General features: G+C 28.9%; 1 protein-coding gene across 3 annotated transcripts; it reads right to left on the reverse strand.

The window, feature by feature from the left end:
• Nucleotides 1–543: 543 nt before the first annotated feature.
• Nucleotides 544–13254, reverse strand: LOC100573444 (zinc finger protein 525). Of its 3 annotated transcripts, none has more exons than XM_016802499.2 (4): nucleotides 13045–13254; nucleotides 7154–7217; nucleotides 5587–5737; nucleotides 544–1635 (listed from the first exon to the last, which is right to left on the reverse strand). In XM_016802499.2, exons 3-4 carry the CDS (start codon nucleotides 5706–5708, stop codon nucleotides 777–779), a joined length of 981 nt encoding a protein of 326 aa, XP_016657988.1. In that variant the 5' UTR covers nucleotides 5709–5737; nucleotides 7154–7217; nucleotides 13045–13254; the 3' UTR covers nucleotides 544–776. The 3 variants fall into 3 exon arrangements, with proteins under 3 accessions (XP_016657988.1, XP_008180692.1, XP_008180690.1); XM_008182470.3 differs by lacking the exon at nucleotides 13045–13254 and adding an exon at nucleotides 9956–10000; XM_008182468.3 differs by lacking the exon at nucleotides 13045–13254 and adding an exon at nucleotides 7488–7952.
• Between the last annotated feature and the right edge of the window lie 2848 nt (nucleotides 13255–16102).

Below are 16102 nucleotides of genomic sequence, written 5' to 3' on the forward strand. Positions count from 1 at the left end.
TCAAATTTTTTTACCTAACAAATAAAGTTTTATTTACATTCATAGAAAAAAAACTAATAAAATTGGAAATTGAAAATTTTCCTAAACAGTTCAAAACAAATCAAATAAATATTTTGAAAAATTTTATAGTGTATAGAAAATGCAAATATAATGGTAATATAACTGGCCGGTCACTCAGTCGTGGACCCGAGTAGGGTATGTCGCGGCCTGCGAACGGACGGAGGTTTTGTCTTCGAGTTCGCGTCATAGAGTACTGGACTCTTTTTCTCATATATCATATACATTGTGTAACGATTTTAATGAACTAGTAAATTAGTAATATATTAATTGTGTCGTTATTTTGTATAATATACAAACTTCTGATTTGTACTACGGTCACCCCTCACAGAACCACACAGAATCGCGTCTGGCCACAGATAGCTAAAGGGTAGCTCGCACATGATTTTTTTTTTTTAGCTTAAGAAAAAAAAAACATGTTTAGTTTATCTAAATGGTTGCAATTGGTCACATATTATATCAATATTATAAATAGAACAAATATGGTATATCACTTTGTACAAATATATTTATTAAAAATACAAATCTGCCCTGGACAATATTAGGCAGAACAGCTAGTATATTTTATAAACTTTTAAGTGACTTAATTACAAGTATTTTTTGAGCAAGACTGTTTACAGAGAGCACAGTTAACTATTTAACGGACCTTATGAATAATGTGGTTTGTATTTAAAATCATGTCTGAGACAATGTTTTTTTTCTTTAAATATTTCTTTATATTATGGATTTTCTCTTTTATGAATTCTTGTGTGAATTTTCATGTATCCTTTCTGAGAATATGATTTACTACAAATATGGCATTTATATGGTTTTTCTTTATTATGAATTGTTAAGTGAGTTTTCAAGGTTCCTTTATATGAAAATGATTTACTACAAATATGGCATTTATATGGTTGTTTAACACTTAAAGTTGTTCCTCGAGACAATAATCTATTACAGATGACAGATTTGTTTGAATTTTCATCAGTAAGAGTTTTTGTATGAAATTCTTTTAATGAAATTCTTTTATTACAAGTTTTGTTATTAGATTTTTCACCCATATGAAACATCATGTGAGTTTTCAAATTTACTTTCTGTGCGAACGACTTTTTGCAAATATCACAATTAAATGGTTTCTCAGCCTTATGAGTTATTTTGTGAGTAATTAAAGTTGATGCCTGAGAATAAGATTTGTAGCAAATGAAACATTTGTAAGGTTTAATTTTCAAATGAATCCAAAGGTGAGTTTTTAAGGTTCCTTTCAATGAAAATGATTTATTACAAATACCACATTTATATGGTTTTTCAGATTTGATTTCAATTTGAGAAAAGTATTGTTTTTTTTCATATAATGCAGTCTTGTGTTCAGGAGGTGTTAAATTTATGGTTAAAGCTTTAGTATTCAGATTGCAATTTGTAGACTCGCTTTTTATGTAAGATGTTGTAGGCGTATGGCACATAATGATTGATGGATCACAATTGTAATTCTCTCTCTTAAAAAAACTTTCATGTATAATGTCGTCACTTATATCCACTTCAGTTTTTATTTGTGTTTCAGAATTTTCTGTAGTATATTTAGAATCTTGCACTGACCTGTAACTACAATTTAAAATATTTCTTTGAATTATATAATTTATATTTAAAATATTACATTAAAAACTAACAATCTTAGTTAAGATGACTAAAATGTGTAGTATATGAATAATAAAAAAACCGGGTAAGTGGGTAACGCTCTGCTGTACATTAGGTGTCTAGAGAGTCACTGTAAAAGGTGATAAAAGGTGACGACAGACACAAAAAAAAAAACATTGTAAAACCATACATTCAAACGAATGAATCTCCGCTCCCCCAAAATCTAAATGTATGAAGTAGCTAACGCTAAATTACATTAAGTTGTATTAGTTAGGTTAAATCTTAACTCTTACAAAATAATCTCCTAGGCATTTACAGGATAATATAATAACAATAATTTGTGTGTTAAGTATCGGCCAAATACTTAAAAAATTATAATTACATAACAATACCTACATTATACAATATAATATTATTATTAAGACACCAGAGAATTGTAAGTACTCAAATGTCCCCCCACATTATTATTCTTCCCGCGGAAAACACCAGGAATGATTGTAACACATCCAAAGTTGATAAAAACAGGTAAAAATGGTAATAAATATAACAAAATCTATAATCCAGGTGTTTTTCCTTGAGAAGTAAAAGAGTGAGAACAAGGGCCGAGGACTAAATAGATGCGCCACGGGCCAGGAAGAGCTGGTGGTCATCAGTTGAAGAAAATAGAAATTGATGGGTGGCTGGCAGGGCTTTTATGGTGTATAGAAAATGAGAATATCAACATTCAGTTAAATTTTCATGTATTTACAGAATACAGTATTTTTGAATAACAACAAAATATAGAAATCACTACATGAGAAATTGAGTGAATATCCAATGTTGTAAAAATATGAACTTTAAACGCTCATAATTTAATTTGACTTTCTTGTGGACATTTTTTTTTTGATAAAGGTAGACAAAATTATGTGAAATCTTCTACCTATTACATTTTCAAATTTTAGATTTAAAAAAATTTTTTTTTTATGGATTTCCAACTCAAAAAAATTTGCACATTTTGGTGATTTTTACGCGTTTTGTCAACATTTGAACTTTAAATGCTCATAAAAAAATTGTGACTAGATTTTAATATGTATCGAATGTTTGTAACAATATATTAGGAGCCTTGTATTAAATGTTCAAGCTTTTTCACTAAAGAACTACATTTATATTGACATTCATAGAAAAAAAACTTTGAAACTAAAAATGTCCGTAATCAGTTTAAAACAAAACAATATTTTTTGAAAATTGTATAGTTTATAGAATATAAGCAACCAGTGTAAATTTAAAGTATTCACAGTCATTTGTTTTAGTGTTACCCCAAATACCAAAATAGATTTTATTGATATCCGATTTAGCGTAAAAATTCCCGTTTTTTTCTCGGCGCTTTTGAACAGTAATGGGAATATGGGAACTAGATTCACTTTCCCATTGAACAAAATACTGAAGTTGAAAATCGAACCATTATTTTGATTACTTATTATCGTGTACACACGCAGAAAATGAAAAATAAAAGTAAAATGCTCATCATTGTAAAATCAAGACAACGTAAGGAAATAAAATAAAGAATAAAATCCTTAAATAAACAACTCGGAAATCTAATTACTGAGTTTGGTAGGGGATCACCTCTCACCATGCAATCCTCTATTGCAGACCCTGTTGCCCGGGATTGTAAATATTAATTTATAATTCATAATATATGATTGCCGGCAAAAGTGGTGGTTGGTACCGGGGCTTGAAACCGAAAATATATTTCCCGATTTCGATTTTGGTTTCCGATATCGGTATTTATTTTTTCCAATTTTTATTTAGGTTTCAGATATCACCGACATCGGTATTTATTTTCTCTGATTTCGTTTTTGGTTTTGAATACCGGTTAGAATTTTTCCGATTTTGATTTCGGTTTTGATAACCGGTATTGGTTTTTTTTTCGATTTTGTTTTCGGCTTCGGTATCGATTTTGGTTTTTAACGGTTTAAACCGGTATTCAAAATTGGTATCCAATATTGGTTTCAAATCCAGCATTATTTTTATATTATTATAATGACCAGGTCCATAGGCGCAATTTCAGTTTTTAACTTGGAGGGGCTTAACATATTTAAATGAAACAGACCCGTGAGGGGCTCCAACCCCACACCCCCTATTCAAATACCACAGTTATATTTTTCTTACCCACTTCCCTACATTTAATATATTATAATACATCTATTAATAAAACTAGAAATATTTGTATTAAAACAAATAACAACATTTAGGTATTTATATATGTTACCTATATTATTATCTAACATCATGTTGGTGCACGGGGTCGTTTCCATCTTTAAATTTTAGAAAAAAATTTCTTCAAGCAACGTTTACTGCATTGGGTATGTAGGTTAGATAATTAATTAAGAATTAAATACTTCAGTTTAAATACAAATTTTTGAAGGGACTAATTTTAATCCAAGTCCCCCCAAATTGCACCTATGGCCAGGGCTTGAAACCGAAAATATATTTCCCGATTTTGGTTATCGGTATTTATCTTTTCCGATTTTGATTTCAGTTTCGGATATCGGCATTTATTTTTTCTGATTTCATTATTGGTTTGGAATTTTTATCAAATATCGGTTTCAAGTCATGGTTGGTACATGTAGTGTGTGGGAGGTGGTAACTTTCGTTCACTGACGGCGCGGCATGTACGGCTATTGTAAAAAAGGGGCCCCTTAGTAACTGGAATAATCAGAAAAATTAAGCACAATATAAAAACGTCATGAATCATAATCAATTAAATAAACTGTTAGGTAGGTCTTTAATATTATGTGGCACAGATATTGTGTTAAGATGATGAAAATGTCTTAAACACAAAAGTGTTACCTAACATGGAACCAAACTACCAACACCTTCATGGTACATGAACTGCAAATCTTTCACAGTTTAAGTTAAAAGTATATTCCATTTAATACAAAGTTTCTTAGCATCTTTTACTATATTAATAATTAGCTCCTAAATAAGTTAAATGGTCATTGATAAATTTATTTCAAATATCTACCAAAATAATAAAATAATATTATTTTATTGTAAAATTTGTAATCTAACATAAATATACGACATGTTGGTTGTTCTTGGGCCCATTTGGGCATTTTCTATACACGGTAACATTATCAAAAAGTTTTGATTTGTTTTGATCTGTTTACGGACACTTTCAGTTTCAAATTTTTAGATTCTGAGCTATGAATGTATTGATTTTACAATGATATATGTTTTTTTTATTTGTGTCTTTTTTTATAAGTAGTCGGAATAATACTTCGATTTTCAACTTCAGTATCCTGTTCAATGGGAAAGTGAATCTAGTTGATGCATTGGGGAGGTCAAAATATGAAATTCCCTGTATTTTTTAAAAGCGCCGAGAAAAACAAAAAAAAAATTGAGACAAAATCGATTTTGGTTTTTGGTGTAATTCTAAAACAAATCACTGTAGATACATGAACATTTTTACTGGTTGTTTATATTAGCTTTTTCTATACACGTTAAAATGTTCAAAATATTTTGATTTGTTTTGAACTGTTTATGGACTTTTTCAGTTTCCAATTTTTTTTAGTTTTTAATTCTATAAATATCAATAAAATTGTATTTGTTGAGTACAAAAGCTTGTAAATTAATAGAAAGCTCCTAATATATTGTTTCAAAGACAGATGAAAAATATTAAAAATCCATAGTCACAATTTATTTTTATAAGCATTTAAAGTTCAAATATTGACAAAATACATGAAAATTTCCAAATTATTTTGAGTTAGAAATTCATCAAAAATTTTCTTTTTAAATCTAAGATTTGAAAATGTAATGCGAGGTTCCTCATAAATTTGTCTATCTTTATCAAAAAAAAAAAATGTCATCAAGAAAGTCAAATTAAATTTTTATATGTCTATGGTAAGATCCTCCATAATGTTGTAATAAAATACTTACCATTGATAAGTAAATTCTCCATCATTACTATCATTATATTCAGTTGATTCATCAATATTATGTTCTTGCTTAATGTATACATTTTGTTGCTCACATTTGATAGATGAAATTATTCTAGACATTTTAGACCTTTTGAAGTATTTGAACAAATCTAAACAAAAGTATAAAAATACACATTAACAACAACATTGGGAGTTAGTAGTATATAATAAAAATGTTTATGTAAATAAGTAGCTTTGATAAACTTTGGTTTGGGTGTACAATATGGTTGAATGTTTTGATGCCAGAGTGATGTGGCTGGATCAGCAGCGTATAAAGAAAATATTTGCCAGACATTAAGAAAAATCAGTAAAATTATAGTTTTTTTTATAAGGAAGATAATGATAAGATGTAAAGTAGTCAATACCTATGTAAATCAATTTTTTCATTAAAATTCAAATACTACTAGCTATTATTCTCACAGTATATCAGATTAAATATAAAACCATTTTATTTATTTAATAATATGGTTTTATCTTAAGAGGAAGCCATCCTGCTAATGTTGACACTGTCTAATAAACACACAATGTACCAATTTGTGTTCAGCAGTTCCAATTTTGTGGTTAGTAGGTTACTTTGTGTAGTAATAGAGTGAAATTAATTATTATTTAATTAAAGATAAAAACATTTATTTTAATATTTTAAATAATATTTAAATTTTTAAGCAAGTTATGAGCATTTTTAGATTATAATAATTTACATACTTAAAACTTGCTTAAACGTTTTAAGAGAATGAGATGCTTAAAGTTTAACAATAAGTCGATTATAAATATAAATATCTCTGTTATTAAATGTTATTGCATAAAATTGGTACTACTAAATACAAATGTAACATGTGGTATGATCATAAGATGGAGATAGCACATGCAGGACGTGGACGCCACACTTCTTCTTTTACTAAGTTTAAGAGACAATTGTTTTTTTTTAATTCTATAACCAACCAACAACTTAATATAATCACACAGATTGGCATTCTTAATTTACATACTTTTTTCCTATAAATACAATATACAATATACATACTGATAAATATTAATGCTAATCCCATAGTCATCTTAATATTTTCTTTTAATGTTTAATTTTTTATGAAATTTGAAATATGAATAATAGCAAGGACGCAAGGTATATTATCAAATCAAATGCAAGAATTAATATCATTTTATGCCCAAGTTTCTAATCAAATTAAAAATGTTATACAACATGAATTTAACAGTAAATAAAAATAATAACATATGATATTAACATATAATTTCAACTATTACAGAAAAAAAACTTGTATTAGATATATTTAAAATGCATATTATCAATTTTATTTTAATACTACCTGATTTCTTTAAAATGTAAAAAAGAAAAGAAAACACCAACACAATAGAACAATAACTATTTTGATCAAGCATAAAATATGTTTATATATTTGTATGCAGTATGGTAGAAAATGTATTAAATTCAAGTAATACAGCTGATTCAAGACATTCAATAATTTAATTCAATTTTTTTTTCTAAAACTTAGCATGAAACCTTTACAAACCTTAATCTGAAACTCTGCACTTGGTACTTCGGTAGATGGAAGAACTTTGTTTTGGTCACAAAACCTGTAAAAAATTTTAAATCCGTTTTCATCAATAGTAATAGTTAGTTAGTTTGATACAGTTTGTAGGTATCATATTTTAGAAAGAGCTAATAAGGTATGCATTTAATTGGTTCAGTGGTTCAGTAATTTATATTATTGATAATCACAAAATTGCACCGAGGTTTAAGCAAACAATTAATTCTCCTTTCACAGTAGGTATCTCTGACCATACCGTGCGCACTAATGCTATCCTTCTACTATTGTTCATAATGTACAAAATTTGGTAACTTACAAAAACAACCATCAAAGTAGGTATCAGACCCCTAATGACTACAATAAAAGTCAGAATATTGTGTCTCAGGTCACAGCGTAGTCATGAGTCAGAGCCACAGTTTAGTAGAGTATCTTGAATCATAGTCAGAAGTCCGAAAGAAAGATATTTTAATATTAACAATGATAAATAATAATATCTAAGTATTAATTTAATTTGTTTATATAAGTAGGTACAATTTTCAATAATCATAAGTACTATGACATATTATGATAATATGATATATACTCGATTAAGTACCAACTAGGTATAACTACTAACGCATTAACCATTATTTTTTTTTTCTAAACCATGAAGACTAAAGTCTATAATAAGGATAGTGGAGACCATAGAGTAAAGAATAATATAGCGGAGACCAAACTCCGCAGTCTGCTTTTGATAAGTGATAACGCTATAACGTCCCCAGACACGAAATGAGTAAGTCGCCACACAGCCACAGGTAGGGCACTATTGATACCATTATAATATGTAGAGCCTTACCACAGGCTGCGATGCGTGCGATAAGGGTTCACGTTTTTTACGTTTTTTGGAAAATATATGCATTTTTTTGAAGCATGCCCCTTTTAGATTTTATAGGTTGCACGATTACGCATTTATACATGTGCGGATGTGTATATGTGTATATTTCATAAACATCCATCATTCTTAAAAATACAAATTTGAGTGCACCGGATACGTATCGGTATAAACTATAAAACAATCGTTCAAAAAAAGACAATATAGTATATACTATATGGTATTATATAGGTATTATTGTGTAATTTAATTATTTACACAATAATAAAAAAATATTTGTATTTATATGAACACAGAACATGTATAAATGTGTAATCGTACAAGCCATAAAATCTAAGAAGGGTCATAGTTTAAAATAATGGATATAATTTCCAAAAAACGCAAAAACATTAATAATTCATATACTACGCAAATTAAAGTAGTAACAGTAGTACAGTACGCAGTTGCCGTTTAAACATTCGACTCATTTCGCGGTACGTCTTTTCATGCAGACGGCCGTAAGAGTTTGGTCTTCTTGTTCTAGGTTTTCATGGTACTAACAATAAAATAGTCGTCACTCGTCAAGCGATGGCTTACGACGATGTCGTATGTCTAATTAGTGCGATGGTTCATGGCGGTCTGGTAGGAGAAATTAATAATTATACCTCTAGACGGTGGAACGGTGGAGGCGGCGAGGCCCGTTCATTTGGATATTTTGGCTGCGCCATGCTCGGGTCGAGTGCCCGAGTAATGTTCTTTGAACTCGGACTATGGACCGGTTCAAAATTATCCCACACCGGGATAATGAACCATGTAAATTATATGGTATTATGATCCAAACATCCCGGTGCATTATTATTTTTCACACTGATTTAGCCTAGCGAATTTGTTGAAAATGACTAGAAATTTACCGAACCAAACCAGTTTAAAATAATCCCACATTATCCTGCATCTGGATAATTAATATGGTCAATGGATAATTAACCATGTAAATGATATGGTCCAAACCATATTCGGAAAAAAAAATAATATACTTTAGAAGTTTCGAGTACCCACGAATAATATTTTTAAATTAGGGAAGACTGGCTTAATATGACATACCACTTTTTAATTTAAAAAAATTGAAGGAAATAATGTTAGTTAACACATGATACTTGAGCAGCATATTTGTATTTATATTATACACATATTTCTGAAGTCTAATTGTACATTTAATACAAACAAATAATTTTAATTAACTTTTTTTTAAATGTACCTATAATATGTCATTTTACATGGAGTGTCGGATAAAATTACATACAATACATTTGTATAAGCAGCCATTGTATACTGGGCAATAGAAATTAATTATAAAATTTTTGCAATTTAATAGTTTAATCAATTTTTTTATTATAAATAACAACAATTTAGAAATATATTTTAACGTAATTAATATAATAATATAAATATGAAAATAATATAATAATAAACACTGCTATGTTATTTTGCCTGATATCATAAGAGTTTTTTTAATGTTTTTATGGCCCAAGTATTAAGATAAGCTTATTTATAAAATAATTTTAGTATAGATTGCCTTTTTATGTTCAACTTCGAAAAAAAAAGCAGGTAAGTGGATGTCGCTCTGCTGTACAGTAGATTACAAGTGGGTCATTGTTTAATGGTTGTATTAGATTTGAATTCAATGATATAATATCATCGTATAAGAAAAACGATTCTGAGCGGAGACGGTTTGTCAGTCTGGATATTTTATATTTTGTTATTATTTATTTTATCATGTAAGTTGAATTAATATTAAAATATGATAATTTTTTATTCGTTTCTATGGTGATAAACAAAGCGTTACAAATTAAAATCCCATTTTTAGCGGTTTTTTGTAATTTTCCGGTGGTTTTTCCCGTGGCATTAAATAACTATTAAGAAAATCGAAAAATTACCTGTTTAAAGTACCATCTTGATCCAATTTGCTAAAAGATAAGGTACTATATGTTGAAATCGAAACACTCCTTCTGGATGAAATTTTGTATACAGGATATAAAAATAAAAAAAATAAATAAATAAACACCATTGTAAAAACAATAGCTCCCTCGCTCCGCTCAGAATCTAAAATTGAAAGAAAATAAAGTTTTATATTTTAAAATTAATTTTTAAAAATGATTAAAAAAAAAGTTGATAAGACAAAAAACACATTTTTGTTTTCAAATTCTCTGATAAGTTCAAAACTTGTGGTCACTGTATACAATTGTATGTAGGAGGTTATTTGTCACGTATTTAATGCGGATTTGGTTCGAAAATATCAATAATTCTAATCGAAACATCAATGTGTCATATTACCCTAATAAGTCATATTAATCCAGTCTCCCCTACAACACAAAACTAAAATTGTTATTCTTCATGTGAAATGTAAATATATAATTTAGACCAAATTTGAACCTAAACAAATATAAAAAAAACTTCATTTATATATTTTTTAGATTTTTTGGTTACAGAATTAACTATATACCTATACTTACGTGGAACCTTGTTTTAAATTTTGTTAAATGCTTTAATGTAAAAATAAGTTATAAATAATATTAATAAAATCAGAGCATATCGTTGAATGTTTAATGTTTGCTGGTAAAGAGCTTTTTTTCATATGATGGGGTTTTTATTTCCTAAATTCGGTCTAAACACCATGGTGCATTATTTTGCATACCGGTTTATTTTTGTGTTTTGAGTGGGTAAATTTCAACTTAGCGGTTCATTTTTGAATCTTGTCCATGCACCGGGCACGATCTCTTAGGCTCTATATGATCGGTGTTGCCGGAAAGGTTTTATGTGAAAATCATAAAAAAAAAATTTTAATTACCGAATGCATAATGGGCCCACGTAAAACTCAGGATAATAATTACCGGGATCCGTACTATACAGAACACCATTTATCAAGGAATAACTTTGATAAATGTATCTATGATAAAATATTGGAAGTATCCTTTAAATTAATTAATTAATTAGTTGGGACACAATTTTCATGTTTGTTACGGCTATCCTGCATGGACATATTATTATCAACTTTAGATAGGTATGTACAATCGTTGATTTTATAATATTAGTTTTTAATACTATAATATAAAATAAATGGTACAATGTACATATTACAGACTACAGTACACATACATGGGCGCTATGAACGTCTGCTTTAAGAGGATGCAGCGCAATATTTGTTTTTTTGCTCAGACCCACCTCGCAACATAGATAAAACGTTTTCACCTAAAATCGTTTTTTTATGATTTTTGAGTGACCTTAGAGTAAAACAAATATATCAAAAATTATAGAGGATAACGTTTTTGAATGTATGACATACCTATTCATTTTATATTTTATTATTATTTGACTATTTGTATTCGATTGTCAAAATAAACAAAAACATTTTTGTAAATTTAAGCGATGTTTAAATTGTTTTGAGACAATATTTAGACAAATCGATATGTCATACGTACCCTCAAAAATATTACATATTTTTGGGTAAGTGGGAAAATAGACCCACATGAATTAGTAGGATAAGTAAACAGAATTTTAGCTCCCCTAAAATTTAGCTCTAGTTGCGCCTATGCATATGAAGATGCCTAATTAGTAATTAGTAATTTTATATATAAGTTAAAGAAAACAAAATGTTTAAAAAAGGGTTTCCGGTAAAGTAACAAAGTTCCATACATTATTTTGATGGCCTGCACTTTTCCTTGAAAAAACAATTGAAGGTCATCCTATAATGTTCCAATAATTACAGAACAACACTATAGGTAAGCAAAAAAATAAGGAATTGTCACCTAACTTCCTAACCTACCTGAACAACAAATTAAGAAATCAATTTTGTCATTAACTGCAGGTTTTGAGCGAAAATTCCCGGTTTTATTTTTTAGAAAATACAGGAAATTTGATAAAATTTCTTACCAAAAACCACTCTCAAGTTTGAAATTTGAAACATTTGTAGTTTTTTACTTTTTTCGCTGCTTCAAAAGGCAAAAAGTAATGACACACACAAACACTGCATATCATTGTAAAATTAATACACCAATCGCTCTGCTAAAACGATTAACGAATAATTAATAATAATAGATAATGTATTTTTATATATTTCGATCTTAATTTATTCTGTATTCGGCACTTCAGTAGTACTAAAGTTGTAATGATAAAATTTATTTGAAGTTTTTAAATATCATAGTAAAGTTTTCAAGAAATTTTTTGTGCTTAAAATAGCAGGCACTGATATGTTTGAAGATTTTATGCATGAATATTATAATATTGGTAATCGTCATACTCTATGATCAGTGTTGTATTCAGAGGCAGAGAAAGTGATATATAGACAAGTACCCTTATATTTTTCTTTTATAGTGCGCTCCGTGGTTACTATTACTTATTACCTACCTACTGTAAATGGCTACCAGCTGTTACCACAATGCAACTAAATACTAAAGAATACTAAAAACCTGCTTATACTAACTACTAAGTTATTTCGTGTTTTAAAAAAAATATATATTAATGTAAAATTGTAACAATCTTCATTTAGATTTAATATGTAAGTATAATAATTCAATGTTACTCAATCTTATAAATATTAAAATATAGATACCTACCAAAGGTATCCTAGTAAAAATGTATGGTCTAGGTATGGTGCGGTATGGTAAGAGTTTTTTATTGTTAACTATAATAATTGTAATAACGCAATTTACGCAAAAATAGGGTAAATATAAAGACGACTCCTGTCGATAATTATATTAAAATCGGATGTTAGAATTAGTTATATGTATGATTCTCTACACTTATAAGTGCATACAAATGCTTATAAGTGTCTTATAAGAGAATAAGACCGGATGCAAATACTAAAATTACGCTATTACGTTCCCCCAGGTGTTCGGAGGGCTCTCGAGATCGTGTATTCGAGAATCTGATCAAACACACTGTACAATATAATTTTATGCAAAATACACATATGATGCAATATTGCAATATCCACAATCAATATATAATGTTATATTAAATGCCTTACCTGACTCGTGGGTTATGCTGTAGCGGTCTTAGGTGACTTAAACTAATACTTCAGTCTTCAAAATATACAAATCGAAATAATGAACACACTGATTATTGCTCGTCACAAGGAGTCCAGATGTCGCTCGTATAGGATTAGGTATTGGGATGTCGTTACTCAGATGGCTGGTGTTCATGCACTGATTTAAGGGACGACAGTACGACACGTATATGCTGACCAGGGAGTGGTAGGGCACTGTAGATACAGGTATGCTACGCCGCGCCGCTATTTTGCGACTAATAATGTTATGTGAAATTGAATTTCTCCCCCTTTATTTTGTCATTTTATCATTGATAAATGAGTCGCAAAATGGTGGCATAGCATACCCGTTCTATGTAGAGCCTTAGGAGTGGTAGGTTTTATCAAAGATTTTTGTGCATCCTGGAACTAGATTTCTCTTCGGTGGCAAAGACCTTTTTTGACCATTCCTTTTATCTGACGGCATATAAGAAACCCGCACGGTTGTAAGTATGTGTTGATTTCGTGATCGTATAATACAGATCGTACCTTTTTGTCGGTGACAATGGTTTTATTGGGGATGGCCGATTTCTACGAACGACAGTCTGGTCGTTATTTATTATTCTATAACATTTTAGTTTATTTATTATAATGATGTGTAAGTACATGAATAATTTAAAAAAATATTTTGACTTTTTTTTTCTTAGCTGTATTTATCGATATAATTTTTCATTTTTATTTTTTTTCTCTGAAAAATATCGATAAACATTTTTCGCTGGGTCAAACAGCTTTAAAATTCGATACAAGGTTCCTTCTAAGTTTTTACAATTTCAGTTCAAAAATATTAAAGATACATATGCGCAATTTTTTTTTTATAAGCATTTATAGTTCATTTTGACAAAATTCATCAAAATCACAACTATTTGCAAATTATGTTAAGGTAATATAGACATTCTAAGTGAAAATTAGATATTTCGATGAATATTAACGATGTTAGTTATTTTGTTGTAATTCAAAAACATTATTTGTGGCGATTTACAAAATTATAAATTTTATTACATGCAATGACATTTTCAAAATATTCATTACCGATTTATACCATAAACGGCTTACTCTTATTCACACTGTTGAAACTGTAAGGTGAGGCAAAAAAGCGGTGACGCCAAAAGCGTATTTTTTATGGGGCGGTTCGCCCCAGTGTTTGCTTTGTGATAGTTGAATTTACCTTATAATCACGTGGGTGGTAGCCGGTAGGTGGTGGCGGTAACTAATTTTTATACTTTGCACCACCAAATGAAAAACAAGTCGGCGCCACTGAGGTGAGGTAGTATTGACTTAAAAATGCGTATAATAATAATAGAAATATATAATAATATTAGAAATATCAAATATGGACTATTATAATAATTAAATATTTATTAATATGATAAATGCAATAGGTACCTAGGTACTTACGGTAAAAATTAAATCAACCTTCCGTAATACTGATATTAAAATAAGTTACTTTATTTGAGTTTAATATCAAATAAGTAATTCACATAACATAATATCATGAAATAAGTAGGTACCTATAATTTGGTAAAAGGACGTTTCGTCAGGACTTATGTAATGTTATATTTACCTACCCATAGGTTTGGGTAGTTCGGTATTTTAAATTACTACATTTAAATAGCTTTTAGATTCTGAGTGAAACGATGAATGTATCGATTTTACAATGATGTGTGTTTTTTTTTTGTGTCTGTCATTAATTTTTACTGCAGTGTTCGAAACGTTCACTAAAAAAATGAACTCGTTCACGTTCACGTTCAGTCCTTAAAAAAGGAACTTGTTCACGTTCACGTTCGTGTTTTTTTCAAACGAACGCGTTCACTTTCACGTTCTTTCAAAAAATGAACGCGTTCATTGGGTCGTTCATTTATTTTATATACATTTTTTTATGAATCATTTACCTGCTGTAAAAAATGAATCCGGACTTTTTGTACAACTTTTTTCATTCCGGACTTTTCGTCGGCCATGGTTTACCTATGGGTACGCGGACCGCGGCGGGCAAGCGGTCTTTGTATTATTTTACAGTGCCCGCGCGGGCAGTCCGAATTCTGTTTGACCGAGTTTTTAATATAAAACCCTATAAACATATACAACTCAAGCCAAATATAAAAATACTATTTAGACTTATATAACATAATATAATTAATTAGTATATTTTATAAATATATTTATTAAAGGGTAAATAAATTGAACGTCTTAAAAATCGATCAAGTTCGTTAAAAATATAAACGTCGTTCACGTTCACGTTCTATTTTAATAAAACGAGTGACGTTCACGTATCGTTCACTAAAAATAAACGTGAACGTGCGTTCATGAACGACGTTCTTTCCAAACACTGCTTTTTAGGACAATAAAAATGCTTAGATTTTCTTCAACAGTATCTTTTCTGATAGGAAAGTGAATCTAGTTGGTACTTTGGAGGATCAAAAAAAAATCACAGTAGTTTTCAAAAGCACCGTGAAAAACAAAAGAAAAATTAAGTAAAACGGGAATTTTTACACAAAATCTGTTTTTGAGAAAATTTTGGTTTGTGGTGCAACTCTTAAACAAATGACCGTAGGTACATGAAATTTTGACTGAATGTTTATATTAGCATTTTCTATACACCATAACATTTTGACTTATTTTGAGCTCTTTACGGCCATTTTCAGTTTCTATTTTTTTTTAGTTTTTTTTCTATAAATAACAATAAAATTTTATTTGTTGGTTAAAAAGCTTGAAAATTTAATAGAAGACTCCTAGTATATTGTTTCAAAGGCAGATAAAAAAATTAAATATCCATTGTCACAATTTTTTTTTATAAGCATTTAAAGTTCAAATATTGACAAAATACGTACAAAATACAAAAATGACGAAAATTTGCAAATTATTTTAAGTTAGAAATTCATAAAAAATTTTCTTTTTAAATCTAAGATTTTAAAATGTAATAAAAGATTCCTCATAAGATTGTCTAAAAAAATTTCTACAAGAATGTCAAATTACATTTTTATGAGCGTTTGAAATTAATATTTAT

Source organism: Acyrthosiphon pisum, chromosome A2 (genome assembly GCF_005508785.2).
Source record: "Acyrthosiphon pisum isolate AL4f chromosome A2, pea_aphid_22Mar2018_4r6ur, whole genome shotgun sequence".
In the NCBI taxonomy this organism is placed as follows: Eukaryota; Metazoa; Arthropoda; class Insecta; order Hemiptera; family Aphididae; genus Acyrthosiphon; species Acyrthosiphon pisum.

Coding starts and splice junctions, on each gene's coding strand:
- LOC100573444 (XM_016802499.2), bottom strand. CDS start 5,708: ATGTCTAGAATAATTTCATCTATCAAATGTGAGCAACAAAATGTATAC. Junction 1,636..5,586: donor GGAGAATTTACTTATCAATG/GTAAGTATTTTA, acceptor TTTAAATTGTAG/TTACAGGTCAGTGCAAGATT.